Source organism: Aedes albopictus, chromosome 2, assembly GCF_035046485.1.
Source record: "Aedes albopictus strain Foshan chromosome 2, AalbF5, whole genome shotgun sequence".
Classification (NCBI taxonomy): Eukaryota; Metazoa; Arthropoda; class Insecta; order Diptera; family Culicidae; genus Aedes; species Aedes albopictus.
In genome coordinates, this window is record NC_085137.1 from 283,742,898 (window position 1) to 283,763,142 (window position 20,245).

At 37.8% G+C, this 20,245-nt stretch overlaps 1 protein-coding gene across 2 annotated transcripts; it reads left to right on the top strand.

Annotated features, from left to right (window-relative positions):
• The first annotated feature begins 11,222 nt into the window (after positions 1-11,222).
• Positions 11,223-19,139, top strand: LOC109416487 (N-acetylgalactosamine kinase). Of its 2 annotated transcripts, none has more exons than XM_019690561.3 (7): positions 11,223-11,654; positions 14,273-14,440; positions 14,512-14,713; positions 14,772-15,037; positions 15,092-15,348; positions 15,413-15,605; positions 18,818-19,139. In XM_019690561.3, exons 1-7 carry the CDS (start codon positions 11,521-11,523, stop codon positions 19,011-19,013), a joined length of 1,416 nt encoding a protein of 471 aa, XP_019546106.3. In that variant the 5' UTR covers positions 11,223-11,520; the 3' UTR covers positions 19,014-19,139. The 2 variants fall into 2 exon arrangements, with proteins under 2 accessions (XP_019546106.3, XP_062707946.1); XM_062851962.1 differs by lacking the exon at positions 11,223-11,654 and adding an exon at positions 11,824-11,852.
• Positions 19,140-20,245: the final 1,106 nt, after the last annotated feature.

Here is a 20,245-nt window from a genome sequence, read left to right on the forward strand (position 1 = left end):
AAACACAAACAACTCATCGAATCGATCACAGCAATTAAGAGACAATAAACGATATACAAATTTAGTTGCTAAAATCTCCTTTTCACTGAAACTCCTACAGTGCACATTGGTTCCGCCATAGGTCATTAAACCAAAAATTTGACCTCAATGAAACTGTGATATCATTACGGAAACATCAAGTTTAATGCTTTAATAACTAGGGACAATCATTACTTTTAACAAATGTATGCCGAAACTTTTCCGGAGAACTCATGAAAATAGATGTTCTTGAGTACATATTTCATTTGAATTTTTCTAATTTCAGTCCTATGCAATTATCACTCTATTAAAAAGTCTCATCCATTCGACATGTATTTGGTTGATTGTGTTCGATTCTTACATAGTTGAAATCGATGTTTATCACAAATTAAGATGCCATTCTTTATCATTTTATTTGAATGAGTGTGACTGAATTAGATGCTTTTTCAACAAAGTATGAAAAAAAACTGGAAATGTTTAACAAGCCGAAAACAATGTTTCCCCTTCCGACCCCTTCGGACGTTCTTCTATGAAACTTCCCTATAATCTTAAACAATGATTTACTGGCGAATTTAGCTGCGACCGCTTGCGACCAGATTGGTGGTAGTCACTTCACGGAGACAAATTTCGTTCGTTTGAAACAAAAATATTCATGTTTATTCGGTAAACTGATAAAATAGGGTGACGAAGGGTGTTATCGGCAGGTTTGTTCTCTTCGTCATGGGGGGTTTTTGTGGGCCGAATTGCCTGAAATTTGGGCATATAACTCAGCTTGATTGGGAAGGATTTGAGGCCAAAACTGAGACCTACAGGCTTCAAAAAACCCCCCATGACGAAGAGAACAAAACTGCCGAAAATACGTAAGTTCCCCTATTTAAAACTTAATTTTTTTTTTTAATCAGAAGATGCATGTTTGTTTTAAAAATGGATTTAATTTGCTTCAAATGTGACGTTCGATTTGCTCCAAACAGTTTTATTTTTGTTGCCAGAACAAATTGACAATTTATTTGAGTTTACCTGAAATATTTTTGATTTTACCATGCTTTTTTCTGCGTGTTAAGTGTCATACTTTCAATTTACTAAAAAAACTAACAAATACCGAGAGATGAATCAGCCACGGGCTGAAAGTCTCTTTAATAAAGATAATAAAAAAAAACAAATACCTCCCGCATTGCACTGCACGGTACACTTTTTCCAACTTTCATCCTTTTTATCCATTACATTATGTGTGTTCCACTATTCTTGAGCAGTTTTGACTACCGTGGACCGCCTAAACTAATATTAGTATATGCATCAAATATAGCGGTTTCATCATAAAACTCGATAAAATCATATTTATGACCGCCCTCGTATGGGGCTGGGACCACTGTGCAGTGGTTTCCAATAATTATCACGAAACTCTCTGTATGTAGTGCAATCCAGATGGCCAAGTGGACGGGAGCAGTGCTTTTCCATTCAAGCGGACGCAGATTCCGATTTTGAATGATATGAAGGCATCGAGAGGGGATCCTTCCACGCTGGAACTAACTTTTTCACAATGGCATCATTAGTTCCCAAAGCATCGGTGACTAGCTTGAGAATATCTCGCTCATTCACGCAGTTTTTTATTCTCGTTAGGAAAAGCCAGAAACGATCGTTTGTGGACCTCTGTTTTACGACGCAGCTTAGACGATCTGCATCTTTTGTGCCAACTTGAGTGTCAGGTAGGGGAAAGAGGGGCATAACACCCCGGCTAAGCATATGTGGGCATAAACCTCAAAAGATGCTTATTTTAAGGTCGTATTCTGCCGTGGAGATCTGTTTACTCCTTTACCTAAGAGACTTCAACTTTTGGCCCGCGTGCTCAAAAAATTTCCCATTAATATAAACAATTCAAAAAAGTGTTACTTTTTAGGTGCCGGAAAACGGCAGGAGGCAAAACGCCTTTTTGGGTGAGGCAAAACGCCCGCTGGCATTTCCCGCTTTGACTTGTTGTGAAATACCAAGGGGCTCCATCGAACTCTTCCCAGCAGCAAATGGAGAAGTAGGAGGTGCGTGGTAGTTTCATGGGTTGGTTCCATATAATCAGCGCGCAATGTCTTATTTTTTGTGCGCTGCAAATTAGGGAATCTTTCCAAACGTGGAAAATCGTCGTTTTTCACGCTTTTTCGACAATAGCAGCCGTTCTTGGGCTTAACCTGCTCAGTTTGAGTTCTAGTTTGCTTGCATCTAACGGAAACCTCCACAAGATGATGAAATCGCGTGCAGGCGTTTTGCCTCCGGGGGGGCGTTATGCCCGCAGTTCCCCTATAGGTAGCGAAATGGGCGACGATGATTTAGGGTAGGGCGGGGCAAGATGAGCACCCTAAGGATCACGTTGAGTTTATTGAAAGTAAACACAATTTTTCAAGGTACCTCTCAGTAGTTCTTTTCTATAACATTTTTTCTACCACCCATAAACATGGCAGGTTTCAAAATTCACAATAAGGATGATTTATTTGACTAAACAAAAAAGATGTTTTATGGTCAGTTCGAGCATGCTGCGGGGCAAGACGAGCACCCCTACGGGGCAAGAAGAGCACTTCATTAAAAACGCAATATTTTAACTATAAATTGGTCATACAGTGATTGATATAGCAAATCTTGTTTATAGCTATAGTATCACGTTCCAAAATTATCAGTTTCTTCTTAGATTATTTAAAAAATGCGGTTTTATAATACTTTATATGAAATGACCCGAAAAACAATGAACGATCATTAAGTGGCTTTATTTTTAGAAATTTACCCAACCAAACGGGATACGGAGGATACGGAAACTTATGTTTGGCACTATTGAGTGGATTACAATAATTTCAAAATATTTTCTACACTCCCATCAGGGGTGCTCATCTTGCCCCAATCAGTGTTGGTAAACTCACACTCAAAGCTCACTCATGAACCGCTCCTGCGTGAGGAAACTCGCGCGCGATTCTGAATCATTTTCTCAAACGCGAGATATTCATGCAAAATCTCGCTCTCACGAGTCAAGCGCTGAAATCTCGTTTGCTTTTAAAACGAATCCAAATCAATTTAAACGACATTCTTTGTTGTTGTAGGGTATCGCGCCACTTGGGCGGTGGCTTCTATATTCGTCTGTTTTCCACTATAAATCAGTCAATTTTGAACCAATTGACTTGAAATGTTGTACACGGGTAGATACTATACCTATCTCACCACATTCTAAAAGTTGTGTCAATTGGTTCAAATCTGACTGAGTTATAGTGGAAAACAGACGAATATAGAAGCCACCGCCCAAGTGGCGCGATTCCCATGCAAGATTTGGTCTAGTTCTGTCATACAATCCTAAAAACTTCGTTGGAAATAATACCTACCAAGAAATTAAAGTATGAGTAAAATCACGAGTCAACTCATGCATGATTTTTTCGACGGTGAGTTTGGCGAGTCAAGAATCGCGCGTGAATCAACTCAACCATGAGATTTGAGAATTTTAGTTTTTACCAACACTGGCCCCAATATAGAGAAAAACTAAAATTGAATAAATTTTAATATTTGTTGTTAGAAAATATTTTCTAATATAACTTAAAATGCTTTGTAGTATGCTAGTAATGTTGGCTGATAACCAGAATTATGGTAAAAATTTGATTCTGACGTAAGAACCTTATTTTATTTTGATGATTTCTTATAAGAAAATGCTAAAAAATCCATGCTATTGACTAATTTGACTATATTTTCCAATTCGTTCATTATGGAGTACCTTTTTCCAGGTTTACAAACAGGATGAACTATATTCTAACGGATTATGATGTTGTTTGGACAAAATTCATCATAAAAGTAGTAAAACGGAGGGGTGCTCATCTTGCTCCGGGTGGACATCTTGCCCCGTCCTACCCTACGATCGACGACTTGATCGACGAGGATGCATCCATGTTCGGTTCAGCGTGAGAGCAAACAACGGCGGAATTTGCAAGCTATTTGTTGTTTCAGTTCAGCAATATCATCATCAATACGAGTGATCTCTTCGCCTTTTGGTGCATTAGTTTCGCAATGGAACACGTTCGGCGTAGTACTAGATTTGTAGTAATGAGTTGAATTTTAGTATGGTGAGAAGGTCAGTTCTCTGTTTCTGCAATGAAATGGTACAAAAAGCGAGGGTATTATGATTCCTTGCCTAATTTGTTGCTGTTTGAGCAAAACTTTGGATAACTATGTTGTTTATGTTGCAAGAAATGGAGAAAACAACAACACTCTTGCCCAAAGTTTTGCTCAAACAGCATCAAATTAGGCAAGGATTCATTATACCCTCGCTTTTTGTACCATTTCACTGCAGAAACGGAGTATTGACCTTTCCCCCATTCTAAAATTCAGCTCATTACTACTCTAGTACTTCACCGATCTGTCCTATTGACAACTTTCAACAGCATATGACGTTCATTGCGTTTCTTCACCATCAAACTACTGCAAGAATTGCACATCCTCCTAAAGTTCATAGATTCACGGTACTTCAATAGATCCTCAGCGTGAAAGACGTTTTGACAAAAACCTTCACATGCGATGCTATTTGAGCGTTGATCGATAGATCTACAGCATTGTTTGCAAACAGAAAATTTACCGCCAAGAGTATTTTCATCCATAATTCATAATGCAGCGTCGTTGATGGTGCGGCAGACGAATATATTATCACAATTCAGTAACAAATTTTGAAAACGACGTATAATCAATGGTGTAACATTGATTATACGTCGTTTTCAAAATTTGTTACTGAATTATTGATCCAAACAGGGAATAACATACAAAAAGTGAACGGTTTCACGAAACGGTGTTCCTTAACAACTCATACGAAACTACGGACGATTTTTCAGCACTTTAACACAAAGTATTCCAGCATTTACACGCAGCAATAAGGCTAACGGCTTGATTAGATCTCAACACATACACATTCATACATATATTCACTATATTAAGCATGCATTACGACTTTAGCTGAGTGGTTACTTGGGAAATTAATAAAATTCCAGCATTGAAGCTGATCACAAAAAAGGCTGCTCTCAATAGGTATTTATTCACCCTATGGTGCTAAATCATCTCAACACTAAGTATATTAAATCTACTGTTTTTATTATTATTATTATTATTATTCCACATGTTTTGAAAGACATGGGTTTAAATCGCTGCTTGTATTTGACATTCGCGATTAGATCTAGGTTAACGGAATTGAATAATGGCGTCGCAGTTGCTGACTCATTCATTTTCATAAGAATATAAAAACTTACTAACCTTACCGGTCAGAATAAGGCCTGAGTGACCTTTGCTGTGTATAGGAGTCGTCTCCATTCTACTCGGTCCATGGCTGTGTGTCTCCAGTTCCGTCCTCCACTTGATCGACCGACCTAGCACGCTACGTACCGGTCGGATGACTCTCGAGAACGGTCGGGTTGCTATCCGACATTCTGATGACGTGACCTGCCCAGCGTAGCCTCCCGAGTTTCGCGGTGTGGACGATGGTTGTTTCTCTTAGCAGCTGATACAGTTTGAAACCAAATGACTTGCAATTCCATGTTCCAAGTTTCAATCGTAGTCCTTTTTTCGTCGTGTGGGTCTTTGCCGATTGTATCAAGTCGTATTTTCTCCTATGTTATTCCCAATGGAGATTTTTACGGGTGGCTTATTAGGTTGCCGGAGGGCCAACATGCCAGTTCTGTTTAACGTCCCAACCAACACTGGGACGACCACGCTGATGGGGCTACCACCTTGGATCTAGCTAGGCGTAATGCAGCATTTCTTAATCAGCCGCTGGATGCCAGAACAGACGCTGTTTGAGCCGCACCTCCTTGGTGGACAGACACTCGGATCGTACCTTCTCAATCTAGCTGAAGTCAGAAGGACAACAGTGCCCAGGCTGCATTACCTACCAGTTAAGCACAAAACTCTTAGTTGGCAGTCTTTGTCATCGCTTGACTCGGGGAAGCATGAGATAGGAACTTGTGAGGACCAGAGCTATGTTGGACGCTCTCCTTATCGACTCACTGTTTTTCAGCACAAGGGACACGCAGAATAAATATACGTATTCATAATGACCAGCGCTTCCCAAACTCGGTTTTCGTGGTGCCCCATCATGTCGCAGGCTCGCTTTTTCTACTCGTTTAAGAAAGCATGCAAGGGGCTGGTGCGCCGCGAAAACAGAGTTTGGGAAGCGCGGCATAATGACTAAAATATTACACATGCCGACACTGAAGATGAACCATTCAAATTATTTTGTCAATGCATAAATGAAAGAAAAATATTTAATAACAAAAGATTATTTCGAAACTTGTGCAGACGCTTGACGTGGTGACAAACCCTTCAACACGTGTTGGTTAAATACACGAATGGTTTGGTTTTATAAATCATCAAATAGTTGTTTAAATACGGAACGAACTTACCGATAAAATTCCATCATTGGTTCCAGTGATGATGTGCGAATAATGATAAGACTAGTTTACAGCATTTTTGAACTCGGTAAGTTAATGATCGTTTTTGGCGTAGAATCATGCCCTGAGTTTGAAAATCCGAAGGACAAAAAATACAGTAGAGTGGAAATTTTTCGACTTTCCATACAAGGTTGATGATTTGAAATCGATTTTTGTTCAATTTTTAAGCAAAGTTGCTCGCTTCACACATCTCATTCTCCGTAATCAATGCTCCGATTGAGCTGAATTTTTCACTGTAACTCACCTACATATGACATGTCAAATTAACGGTGAGAAAGTATTTTTGAATTGCTTTTTTCTTATTGAAAAAAAAAAAACATTTCTTCACATATTTTTGGAAATTTATGGAGATTGTCCCTAAAACTCGCCAATATCTTGAATTTCATCAAGCTGACGCGGAACCTGCCTTCAGATGATCGAATGGTATATATACCGCATTTAGTTCACCACTGGACTGCGCACTCAGTATTCCATAAGTGCGAGAACGTTAATAAAAGTGCGCGATTGCATCAAACCAAGTCGATGTCTTCGGCCCACTATTTCTTCAATCTATGCTGAATAACCCGGATAAAAAATGACCATTCATTACATGGTAAATATTATTAACATATGACTGGTTTTATTGTTCACAATAAAACACACAGTAGATATATTGTTAGTTTTTACAATAGAAATCAAGCCCATATAGTTCGTACAATAACTGAACATTAGCTTTATCAGTGACTAATTGATTCGATTGTTTTTCAATAGTTCTTTAGTAATTCAAAGTTACTATAAGTAAAAACTAATTTTAGTTGTTTTTATACAGTTGGAAAAGTGCCTGCAAAGTTCTCATGGCCTTTTTATTCAAAAAGAGTTTATTTCTCAATTACACTTAAAAACAATTCGTAACAAATAAATAACAATAAATATTATTGTTGCTTGGATCATGTTATTCTACTCTATATAATCAAATACAAAATCACATGACATATTTTTTTAGGTCTAGTTTTAAATTTGAGTACAGTAAATGTCTCGGTTATCGAATGTTATTCGCTAAAACTGCAACGACTGACAGACGGCAAACCGTGTTGGCAGAGGAAGCTCTCAATTAATAACTGAGGAAAGCTAGCTGAAAAACAAGTTTTATCCAAGTAAGGACGTTACGACAAAAAAAAAGATAAACAATGATTTTTCTATTGTTCCCAAATAAATTAAAGGAATCTAATAAATAGAAAACTACCATTAATCTAGGGGCAAGACCAATGTTCTAAATTTCACCAGGTTAGGCCCATCGGGCAAAGTAGTGTTTGTGATATGATAATTTTGAAGTATCCAGAAGCTGCGAACAAATTTTCTGGCGAACGTGACGTCGCGATCAGCTGATCGGTTTGTTTACATATTTTTATCGACAAATACAGGCAAACATATACGTTCACCCGGACCTGTGAATAATTGACATCGGGGCAAGACACTGTGCAAACGAGAGTAACTCTGTAACTCTTTTCACCAATGATCGACGAAATATGTTGAAAAACATCCCTAAAACTGCAAGAAAAGCGAGATATCGGGCAATATTGTTTCGATTTTGCGATAAATCAGGCAACACCCAAGCAAAAACGGGAGCAATCCGGAGAAATTCTGAGCAACTCTGTGAAGGAAAATGTACTCTCCAGCACAGTGTCTTGCCTCGAGCCATTAATAACAATACAAATACAATTAGTTTAATGGGGTCAATTGAACCGATGTTAAAATGAACATGCCATAATATTTGTTGTTATGTAAACAGATTTCGCCATTGAAAAACCATAGAATTCATATTTCTCGGTAACATGTTTCTTGATGATGATGATGATGATGATTGTGTACCCACCATCAGCGCAAGGATTACCTATGGCTGCAGAGTCATACCGGAACGGAATGATCTACCTGATGGTTTGTTGTAGCAGGGTAAGCTAAATTCACTGGAGACCTTCGGAAAACAACATGATAATTGTTATCTCGTGACAAAGTCTGGCCACCCCACGAACATTTGCCCGGAAACCAGTTCATTTAACTTCCTTAGGCTACCCCTCCGAAATCCCCATATATGTCATGTTCAAATATAAAAAGTAATAATAAGGAACGAACTCACCGGGTAATCCTGGCCAGCTGGTTTTCTATGTTTGGCTTTGGTCTCAGCATGCAAACGTTCCAACCATATTAAATGTGCACTCGTTCACACTACTCGCTAATTTTCCGATCGTCCATCGAAGAATCCGAAAAAAAAACATAAGCGAGAATACCCGACGCACTGAAAAACAATCTCTTGGATACTAGCATTTGCGAACTCGGAATAACGACGAACACGAGCATCACGATGCGGGCAATGTGGTCTCTTGCCACCGAGCCATCGTCGATCGTTTACACAAAGTGCGAACAAAAACACAAAGAAAAATACGAAGACGCGGTAAAGATGAAATGCATGTTTCAGCCAGGGATAGGGTGCGACTCAAAACTCTTTGCGTGCTGCACACTCTGCTACAAGACAACACAACAAACTAGAAGGAGACGAGTACGCGCAATCGGTTGTGTGTTGCTCGCTTGCTTTGCCGCGCGCTGGAGCTCTCCTGTCTCTCACGCTGCACTCTCTCGGTGCTTGTCTCCGTACTTTGCACTTGGCTTGATACTACGCATGATTGCAAAAATTTCGAATCAAACGACCCATCACTTGTCAACCCTTGACAAGCTTAACAACTTTGCCGAAAACACAAACTCTTCAAATAATTTATTAATTGATTTTTTCTGTTTGGAGACAAGCGCAGTCCCAAACTACCGTGCATTACTCCCTGCGCCGTAGAGCTAGTGCTGCGATTGTCTCTCGCACAGTTACGAAAGCTCTCACTCATACGTCTCTTGTCTCTCGGCAAAACGGGAGACGAGCACTTGCGATTGTGTGAAGCACACCCTTTTTTCGCACCGCACGGTGCATGCCGCCAATCCCTGGTTTCAGCCTCCGCGCCCTGCTTGTCACTAACGACCGACGACCGTTCACTCTTCCATCAGCGTTCCACTCAAGTACGAACGAAAACACAAAGAAAAATGCAAAAACGCAGTAAAGACGAAATGCGGCATGTTTCAGCCTCCGCGCCCAGCTTGTCACTGTTCTCGGTAACATGTTTCTTCAGCATTTACAGGTACTAATGGCCACATGAATTGTGAACGATTTATGGTATGGATCATATGACCTGAGGTCTGACTTGTGATATTTGGTAAATATTTGAAAAGATTGATGGTAGATCTCATCAACAGCAGCGAAGCAATACATACCAGACAGACATTAGAGTGTATGATTCTTACTATAAATAAAATAAAATGTGCATATTATTCTGGCGGCCGTTAGTGCTCGTAAGTGTTAGCGGGAAATATAAATTCTATGGATTTTCAAAAGCGAAAATTGCTTACAAATAACAACAAATATTATTGTATTTTTAATGTAACAACGATTCATTTGACGCCATTTAATGTACTGTATTTGTATTGTAAGAACAATGAAATAACATTAGGATGTATTGTTTTCTTTTGAAAATTGCCCTAAACATGTCTCATAAAAACACAATACATTCTATTGTTTCTCGCGGAAAAATATATGAAAATTTTCTCAAAATTGTATGGTAAAAGATACATAACGACCACCATTTTTTATTGTAAAAGTGCCATTTACCATTCGCCGAATGGTATAGAACAATAGGGGTGATGGTGAGTGTGCTGTGCAAATTACAATACGTTTAATGGTGAATAATTTTCGAAAAAATGGTGTGGTAACAATAAAATTTATCGTATTTTTATGACATTTTTTATCATGGAAGTACTTTGAAGACACCAAGTTGCTTTTGTGCAATCGCGCATTTTTATTTGCGTTTTCGAACTTATACTGAGTGCGCAGTCCAGTGGTGAACTAAATGCGCTATATATAAATACCATTGGAAATATCTCCATCGACCACGCTTTTAACTATCATTATAAGTTGAGACAAACCTACAGTGCCAGACAAAAAAATAACACCACCAGCCGTTTTTCAAAGATAGCTGTACCTATCTTTTTTAATACTCAATCAATTCAATGTCGCATAAGGTGGTCACGAAAAATTAAAATTGTGACATTGTCTGTATTGTTGCGTGATGGTTGGAATTTGATTCAGTGAACAGAGGTTTAAACATATGATATGCTAACAGTTCATTATTGTTTTATGTTTTGTATAATGGGTAATTCAAGCTGAGACTGGCCCACTATTTACACCTTGTCTTCAAAAATGTTTAAGGTGGCGATTTTCTGAAGGTCTGAGCAACAATTCGTTTTGAGGTGGTTTTTGGAGAAACTTTCGAATTGTAACGGTTTAAATGAGCCACCATTTGACCAAAATCGAGGGGTCTGCAAAAATTGTTGTGGCTCTAACTAACGGGGTGTCCATCAGTTTGAGTAACCAAATGCATTTCCTTACTTTTTTAGCGAGGACTTTCAGAAAATCGCCCCCTTAAACATTTTTGAAGACAAGGTGAAAATAGCAGGCCGGTCTCAGCGAGAATTATCAAATACTTTTTCTGTAGTGCCCAATGTACATATGTAATACATATTAATACATATCGCTTCCAATTCATAGCCACTCTGAAATTTGTATTTCTGTTTTTTTCTCTAATTTATGATAGTATGCAACTTATAGAGCGCTTCCCCCTATTCTTCCATGTGGCTTACTCATCTTTCTTTCACCAGCGAATACCTAATAGCAGCAAGCTATCCCAACAGAGAAACCAGTTGATAAAACACTCTGCTATGGTTCGCACTCGGAATCAGCCGTAGTGCGGACTGATTGCCTTATCAATCAGTTGTAATTGTGCTATTGTGTCGTCTCGGAGGGTGTTTGTGTGATGATAAGAGTTTGACCAGCTCTTCCAGAAGGCTACATTTTCACTTTAATTTAGTGTTGTGTTCTTCGGCCGGCTGTGCGGAGGCAGCAGAATTACTGAGAGAACTTATTATTTGTGTCGATAATTTTGTTTACGTTTTCGTTTCTCTTTACTATTCGAAATCCACGTCAAACATGGATAACGTCAGCGACACCTCTGTTCAGATACTGGAAACCATTCCGGATAACAGTCGAGTGTCACAGCTGAAAACGCATTTCGTAGATGCATTTAATCGAAATCCAAGCTTTTTTGTACGCTGCAGTGGAAGGTAGGCATATATGAATTGTAGAACCGTAGTTTTATAATAGACATGATTTATCCTTCAATCCTTATAGTTTTCTACTATACATAATATGCAAACGGCACGCCTGTGCTACGTGTTTTTCTGGTGTTATCTCATTTATTATACATGACTTAGATAATTCCGTTTTGTCACGTATTGCAATTGCACCATGTTTTATTACAGGTACAGGCACGCGCTGCAAATTTGATTGAATGCCCCACAATCGATTACAGCAGATAATCGAATCGCACCTGTAAAAGAGAGATACAAGCTAACAATGTACCAAAAATTACTTTTGATGATAAGAAGTGATATAGCAAATCTTTTAGGGAAGTGGAACCATCTCGGCAGAGTTTCTATTTTGCGTACTTTTCTGCAATAACTCAGTCAATTTTGAACTAATTGATACAATTTTTGGAACACGGTGAGGTACGTACAGTATCAAAATTTGTACAAAATTTCGAGTCAATTGGTTTGGAATTGGCTGATTTATAGCGAAAAAGTGCCTAAAATACCAGACACTACCCAAGTGGCTCGGTACCCTACTGTAAAAAGAGGCAAATAGAAACAAAGCAACTAACTTATAATGGATAGTACCTATACCTTGTTATGATTATTGTAAATATCAGCATAACCCTGCCCATAACCGTTTTCAAAGTTTTAAGTGCTGTTCGAACAAAAGTTGTGAAAAATCACTTTAATTTATGGAAATAGTAAACAAAGTTTTTAATTATAAATGAATAGTTATTGATTGTTTATCAATTGTTTCATCATTTACCCAAAAAGGAGACTATACAAGTACTCTAACAAGCGTACAACCTCTGTCCAATAACTATTTTACAATATTTAACCCTCTCTTTCCCATGGTAGCACAGGTGACCCACTACTTTGCACTGTTCATACAAATACAGGATAAGTTAGATCATTTCCATTTTTTCGTCAGATGTTTGTATACGTTTAATGAACTAGTATGCCAAGTTTGGTCAAAATTTCTCTGCTCGTTTTTATTCTAGAGCTAAATGATTTAGCGAAAATCGGTATTTTTTCTATTTTAATTCAAACAATATTTGAAACATGAACATTATTTTCAACGGAAAAAAAAATACTAGCATGCCCTACAGTATGTATGTTAGCACAATAAAGTACCGTTTCATGAACAAATTGACGATAAAACACTAATTTTCTGAACAAACATGTGGATCATCAGTGATCCATTGGGAACATAACGACATTTTTATCCTTCCTGATCTAACCTGTTCCTTATTAGCTTGTTTGTTTACATCCAACACTGAAAGGCGGCTTGCAGTAATGACAAGCATAACAATGTTTTTAAATTTACCATGGCAAAACATGATCATCGACCCACCAACACTTCTTGTGTGCGTTTTGTTTCTTCTCACATCAACCGGTTCGATAGCCGAGTGGTAGCGTGCGAGCCTGGTGATGTCAAGGTTCTTGGTTCGAACCCGGTTGCCAACAGAAACTTTTTTTAATTGAAAATCGAGTCCATGGTAACATAATTCTGTTGAATTGAAACGAAACTCAGTCTGTACAAATTTAGTGGCGTTGTGTATTTAAATTGACCCTCAGAATAGTAATTTTCACCGCAAGCCGCCGTTCAGTGAAGACATTTGCCATTATTAATAGTGTTTCATGTAAAAATGTCATTATTTCATATAATGTAATCTATTTAGCGCCGGCAATAAGTCGCAGATTAATCCGGAAGGGTTTATATATGGTACGAGGAGAGAAGCCATAGATTCGAAGCGAACCATGTCCGAATACCTAACTACTTATGATAACTGCAAGAAGTCCCACAAGTTTCATTAAGTTTTAGAGAAGGGCTAGATAAGAATCTCGAGATAAATTAAAGGTGTAATAGACGATTTATAAATATATAGTTTTGAAAAAAAAAACATATATAAAAAACAAAATTTATATATGTGCCTTCAGTGCATCCATCTTCCCAATGGATCACAGGTGATCCACCCCAAAAATCAATTTTTTCATTTCTAACGATATTTTGGAGTAAAACTATACATGTTTTGATCTGATGATATGGTTAGAAACCATTTTATCTATTTTTAAATGTCAAAAAACCTTGTGGGAAAGAAAGAATTAATGGCGATGTCTGGAGCGTTCTCTTCAACTCCTACGGCAGCGCTCGAAGTTCTCTTTGACGATGCCCCACTTCACATTCATCTCGAACAAGAACACTTTCTTGCACTTACCGCCTATGGGTACTCGGTTCACTAGAGGAAACTCCTGTGGTGAATTGGGACAAAGTTGTTCTTGCTCCAAGTGATCTTACAATTGCTTGTGATTTTCCATATAGGACATTTTCCACGAAATTCCCTTCCCGGGAAGAGTGAACATCTGGTTATCTGGAGAGAAGTATTTCAGACAACATCATATGTTACACTGATGGCTCCCTTCTCGAAGACATTTTTTGGAAATGTTTGTTGTTTGTTTCTCTACTAAATAAATATCTTGTTAAATTGCAATGCGGAAAATGGAATATGGAATTATGAAATGAACCAGCACCGGGCTGCTGTCTAAACAACATGACATTACTTACATTACATACTTGCTTTCCTTTCCAGAGTCAATATCATCGGGGAACATGTGGATTATTGCGGCTACCCAGTACTGCCAATGGCAATTGAGCAAACTATTCTTTTGGCAATGGCTCCATCTGACGATAATCTAGTTCATTTGAAAAATATAGACCCGAAGTATAAACCGTTTAAATGTAATATCAACACATTTACGTGAGTATTTCCATTTGTTGTTCAAAGTTATTTGTGAAACACGGAATAACACATAAAACATACAATTTTAGCATTGATTTACCTGGCTCGACTGGCCCAGAATGGTACAAATACTTTCTATGTGGAGTGAAAGGAATTATCGAATTCGCGAAACCTACCCACCCTAGAGGCATGATGGTAGTTTTATCCGGCAACATTCCCCCGGCTTCCGGGTTATCAAGCTCAAGTGCAGTAGTAAGCGCTTCGGTTCTTGGTACTGCTTTCATCCATAATGTATACATTGCAATTTAACGTAATCTGAATATGTTAAGCATTTTTTTTTCTTTGGCAGATACCTCTGGATAAGCAATCCTTGGCTACAATTTCAGCAGATTGCGAAAGATTTATTGGCACTCAAGGAGGAGGCATGGATCAAGCAATTGCATACCTCGCAAAACAAGGTTGTGCGCAGTTCATAGAATGGAATCCATTGAGAGCCACGTCGATTAATTTGCCAAATAATGCCGTTTTCGTAATTGCTAATAGTTTGACGGAAGCCAATAAGGCGGCTACATCTGATTTTAATCAAAGAGTCGTCGAATGCCGGCTAGCTTGCAGGTAAATAAACCAATATCAATGGAAATCAACTGTAAAAATACCGACTTTCCACAGATTTTTAGCAAAAAAGATGCAGATAAATTGGCGCGATATGTGGCGCTTTTCAGCCTTACAAACTGCGGTCAACTATTCACTCGAAGAAATGGAGGGCATTACCAATAAGTATCTGACCCAACTGGCATACACCAGAGATGAGTTGTTGAACTTTTTTGAAATAGACGCCGATGATTTTGCCGAGAACCTTCTCACTCCAAATACACGGGACGCTCAAGTTTTCAAGTTACGTCAACGAGCACTGCATGTTTTCCAAGGTACCAAGATCAAAACTTAATTGTAAATTTGGAAGATATAAACAGAACGATGATATTATTTTAGAGGCTATACGCGTCAATACGTTTGTGGAAGTAGCAAAGCAACAGTCATCAGAGGCGGTCCACTTAATGAAGCAGCTGATGAGACAATCTCACGAAAGCTTGAAAACGTTGTACGAATGCTCGCACCCAAACCTTGACAAGCTTGTACAGATTTCAGATTCCCTTAATGTGGGAGCTAGATTGACTGGTGCAGGGTAAGTAATATGCTGCTAACTACATTACTAGTACACAAGGTCAAATATCTGACAAGGAATGAACTAAAGATCAAACATCTGTTTGACACCAATAAAAATTTGATCAAGTCAAACAAGATATTTTAGCATTGGTTTCTTTTTGGACAAATATTTGACCAGACTCTGTTAAACTTGAAGTTGTTTTGGGTGAGTCTCCAAATATTTTTTCTTTGTTTTTCGAAACATTCTCTTTTTCCCCCACTCCTTTTATGATTTTATTAAATGATCTATACGTCTCTCTTCGCATGTCAGTCTCGTGTTGTTTCTTATTCGAATAATATTTTTGTCATTCACGAGGCCATTTGAAATAAATTTGATACAGTGACCCCACAATTTATGAATCGGCAAAAATGACCACAGTTTATGGATCACTCCATTTGATCAACTTGGTGATTCATAAATAGTGTACAAAAATTAAGGTGATTCATCGGTGTGGGGTCACTGTATCTTTCCCACGTTATTTCACAGCTCAATATATCAAGTAAGGTGGCCCACACTTATATGAAAAACAAAAATTTCGAAAAACGCCAAGTCTTACCTCCTAAATCAGTTGTTTTGGACTCCCAGAAGCTACGTTCAAAATTTGAGCAAAATCAATTAAGCCTAAGAGGGCGCTCAAAACGCTTGAAGTTTGTATGGGAAAACTTGTTTAAATATATGCAGAAATTTTAAGTTTTCGAATTTTGCCGCTAGGTGGCGCTGTAAGCGTTCAATAATCAAACCCTTTGGTAGGGTGGGGCGGGGCAAGATGGGTCACCTAAGGATGGATCACCATAACTTTGTAAATACAAACCGTATTGGTTTGTATTCGTCCGCTATCCTTCAATACACTAGTTAGCTATGCTAAAAGTCGATAAAAAGTTCATTAAATACAAATTATGATATTAAACAAGCAGTTTTAAAAAGTGATCGATTTTGCGCCGTGAATAAAGTGCGGGGCAAGATGGGTCACCTTTTAAGTAATTCACATTTTCTCAACGAAAAACGTCAAAATGTAAGATTTGTTCCGCATTCATATATGCTATATATCCGTACTGAGTAAACAAAAGCTACTAGTAAACATTTTATAAATTTATTTGGAATATGAAAAATTTTACGATTTGAGTGGTCCAAAGGCGACTTGAAAATCGATGTTTTCATCAAAAAATTATCATAATTTTATGTTATAATTTTGAGCGTTAATTCCACTTGATTGAAGTCATTTATGAGATAGTCTTGTAATAAAAAATAAATAACTTTTGAATGCTCCAAAAATACGTTCAAAATTGAAGGTGACCCATCTTGCCCCGTGACCTTTTATATGGAGATTACAGTGACCCCACACCGATGAATCACCTTAATTTTTGTACACTATTTATGAATCACTATGTTGATCAAATGGAGTGATCCATAAACTGTGGTCATTTTTGCCGATTCATAAATTGTGGGGTCACTGTATATGAAATGTATCGCATAAGAAAAACCATTTTATTTTTTATTTCCGGTGAGAGTGAATAATTTTTCAATCAATGTCGCAAACTTTTGTATATTCATGCTGGTCATCTAACAAAATTATTAACATAATCAAAACATGAGTAATGCGCCCGAAAATGACATTGACCCATCTTGCCCCGCGACTCATCTTGCCCCGCTCCACCCTATTATTGTAGGTGACTATATGCCAAACAACTTTGTCGAAGACCGCAAAGTGACCCAACGTCTGTGAAAAAAGTTATACCTTAGGTAAAGCGAGGATAAACTTTATTGTTGTTTTTCCAATACATGTAAACCCGGGTAGAGGTGAATAACAAACCAAAAACTAAAGAATAACATATTTTGTCATCATATCTAAATTTGCAATTCTTTAATTCTTTATGAATAGCTCAGAATGACACATAAATTACAAATATGCTATCATTGCAAAACTTGTAATAGGCTCCTAAAATCCTATCTGGATTCTTGTTTTAAACCACAATATATGGTACAAATTACATATTTACTAATTTTTTGACGTTTTTATTAACCGTAGTTGAAAATATAGAATTTTTATTTTTTTAGTCTTTTGTCTCGTCCCTAGCTTAAAACACATACTTTGAGTGATTTTTTTTCACCGTGTATGTCAGATAGGAACATTTTTGAATTCCCAGTGCGAAAAATGTCGAGCTCCGTCACACAAGGTTGACCTCAAGTGTCAAAGTAGAACTATTTACTTTTTTACTTATTTCGAATTTTCTCATTATTCCTTTGTTTTTCAAGTTCAAGTAAAGTACAACTCCGATCAGAATACCATGCTTGATTGTATTATTCAATATAAGCGAGATTTCGTCTTTCATTTTAGGACCCTATTACCGAGTAATTATTAAACAGTATAATAACATAATAATAACAAATGTTACTATGATACTCTCCTGCCACAATATCAAAACAATAATATAATTTACCATCATATTAAAATATGCCATTATTTTGATATTCTTTTTGCTATTTTTTTTTGTTATTATAATGTTATATATTTTTGTTATTTTAACTCTTATTTGAAACAAACTAATTGCAAATTTTGCCATTCAAACATTCTATTTTAATGGTAAAACTTGCCCCTCATTTGCCATTTCGCTCTACCCGGGAAGGAATAATATCAATAATGAAATCTCAATACTTTGCCTCACTTTGTCTAGGGTATAACTTTTTTCACAGCCGTCGGATCACATCGCAGTCTTCGACAAAGTTCTTTGGCATATAGTCACCTACAATAATAACAAAGGGTTTATTTATTGAACGCTTACAGCGCCACCTAGCGGCAAAATTCGAAAACTTAAAATTTCTGCATACATTTGGCCAAGTTTTCCCATACAAACTTCAAGCGTTTTGAGCGCCCCCTTAGGCTCAACCGATGTTGCTCAAATTTTGAACCTAGACTCTGGGAGTCCAAAACAACTGATTTAGTAGGTAAGACTTTGCATTTTTCAAAATTTTTGTTTTTCATATAAGTGTGGGCCACCCTAATATCAAGGTTTGCATACATTTAATACAAACATTTTTTTTATAATTTGAATTCTAGTACAAAAGGTAGGCACTTTGAAAAACAACATTGGATTGACATGCGAAGAAGGGCATGCAGTATATTGCCCCCAGCAAAAATGGGATTGTTATGCGAATAGGGGCCGTACACATGTATTTTTTTTTTTTCTTTTCAGATGGGGCGGCTGCATTGTGGCCCTTTGCGATGGAATGGATCAATGTGTTGAGTACATCAACTATTTGAAACAGTCCTATTATGCTAGCTTGAAGCAAGCTGAGGGTAGGAACCTGGATGAAATCGTTTTTGCCACTAGTCCACAGCGCGGTGCGGAAATATATTTGATGGACGGTACACAAACTTTCATCGAATAAGGCTATGTTGATGGTCGATTACGAAGTTACCATACAGCTACATAACTAACAGTAAAACTATTGTCATAAACAATAGAATAATACAGAAAATAAATAGCAAAAGTAAGACATGGTTAAGAGCTAGTATCAATCGTAGTCTTCTTATGAATCCATAGTCTTTGTATTAAATGAGTAGCGTGACAGGATGAATCGCGATACCGTAAACGCACCATACTTTGCGCACCTACACACAAAACGCTTACAGCAAAGCAAAAACCAGCAAAACGATTTGCTGAATTTTCAGCATTATTTTGCTGGGATCCAGCACAACTTTGTGCCCTATCAGCGCAAATTGTGGATGTTTCAGAAATTTTTTTTAAAATTCGGTTATTTGTATTGCTGAATGCATTCAGCATGGCAAAACCCAGCAAAATTTGCTGGTTAGCAAAGGCGAAACTACCGGGGGTGCCAGGCACCCCCTAGAATTTGAATTCTTTGCTGTGGGGTATGGGGCGATGACTGACGAATGGATGAATTAATATTTGGTTGTAGTGCACCCCCTGGTAAAAATCCCTAGTTTCGCCAATGCTGGTTAGCTGTCAAAAATGTTTAGGGTGTAGGGCCTAAGGCCAGGAATACACAGGGTCAAATATTTGACAAGGAAAGAACTCAAGAAACAACATCAGTTTGACACAAATGAAAATTCGATCGAGTCAAACAAGATGTTTGAGCATTGGTTTCTTTTTGGACAAATATATGACCCTGTGTATTAGCACAGACAAACAGACGTAACACTTAGAACATTTTTCGATTCAAATCATAATCACGGAAACAAGTTCGCCCAATGCCAAAAGGACTGAGTTTGGCCAACCATCAACTAGGTGGCGGTAGTGGGCAAATGTCAAAAACTATGCGAGCGCCACGAATGACCGGTCGGCCAACTATATTTTTTCAAACAAACCGTTAAATCGATATACGGTGGGAATTATAAGAGTGTTACGTCTGTTTGTCTGTGGTATTAGGGTCGTGCAATTTCGAAAGGAAAACATGACGTACGACAGCTGTAGCAAATCGTTTCCCATACGAACGGACTGCTGTGATGCTTCATCTCTCACCCAGCAACACACTCGTTCGCTGCTGCTACAGAAACAAGTGAAGTGAAACATGGAATGATAGGGTAACGGTTGAATTTTAGACCCCTAGAGGACATTAGTTTGAATTTAATTCAAAATCATACAGATTCAGAGGGTATT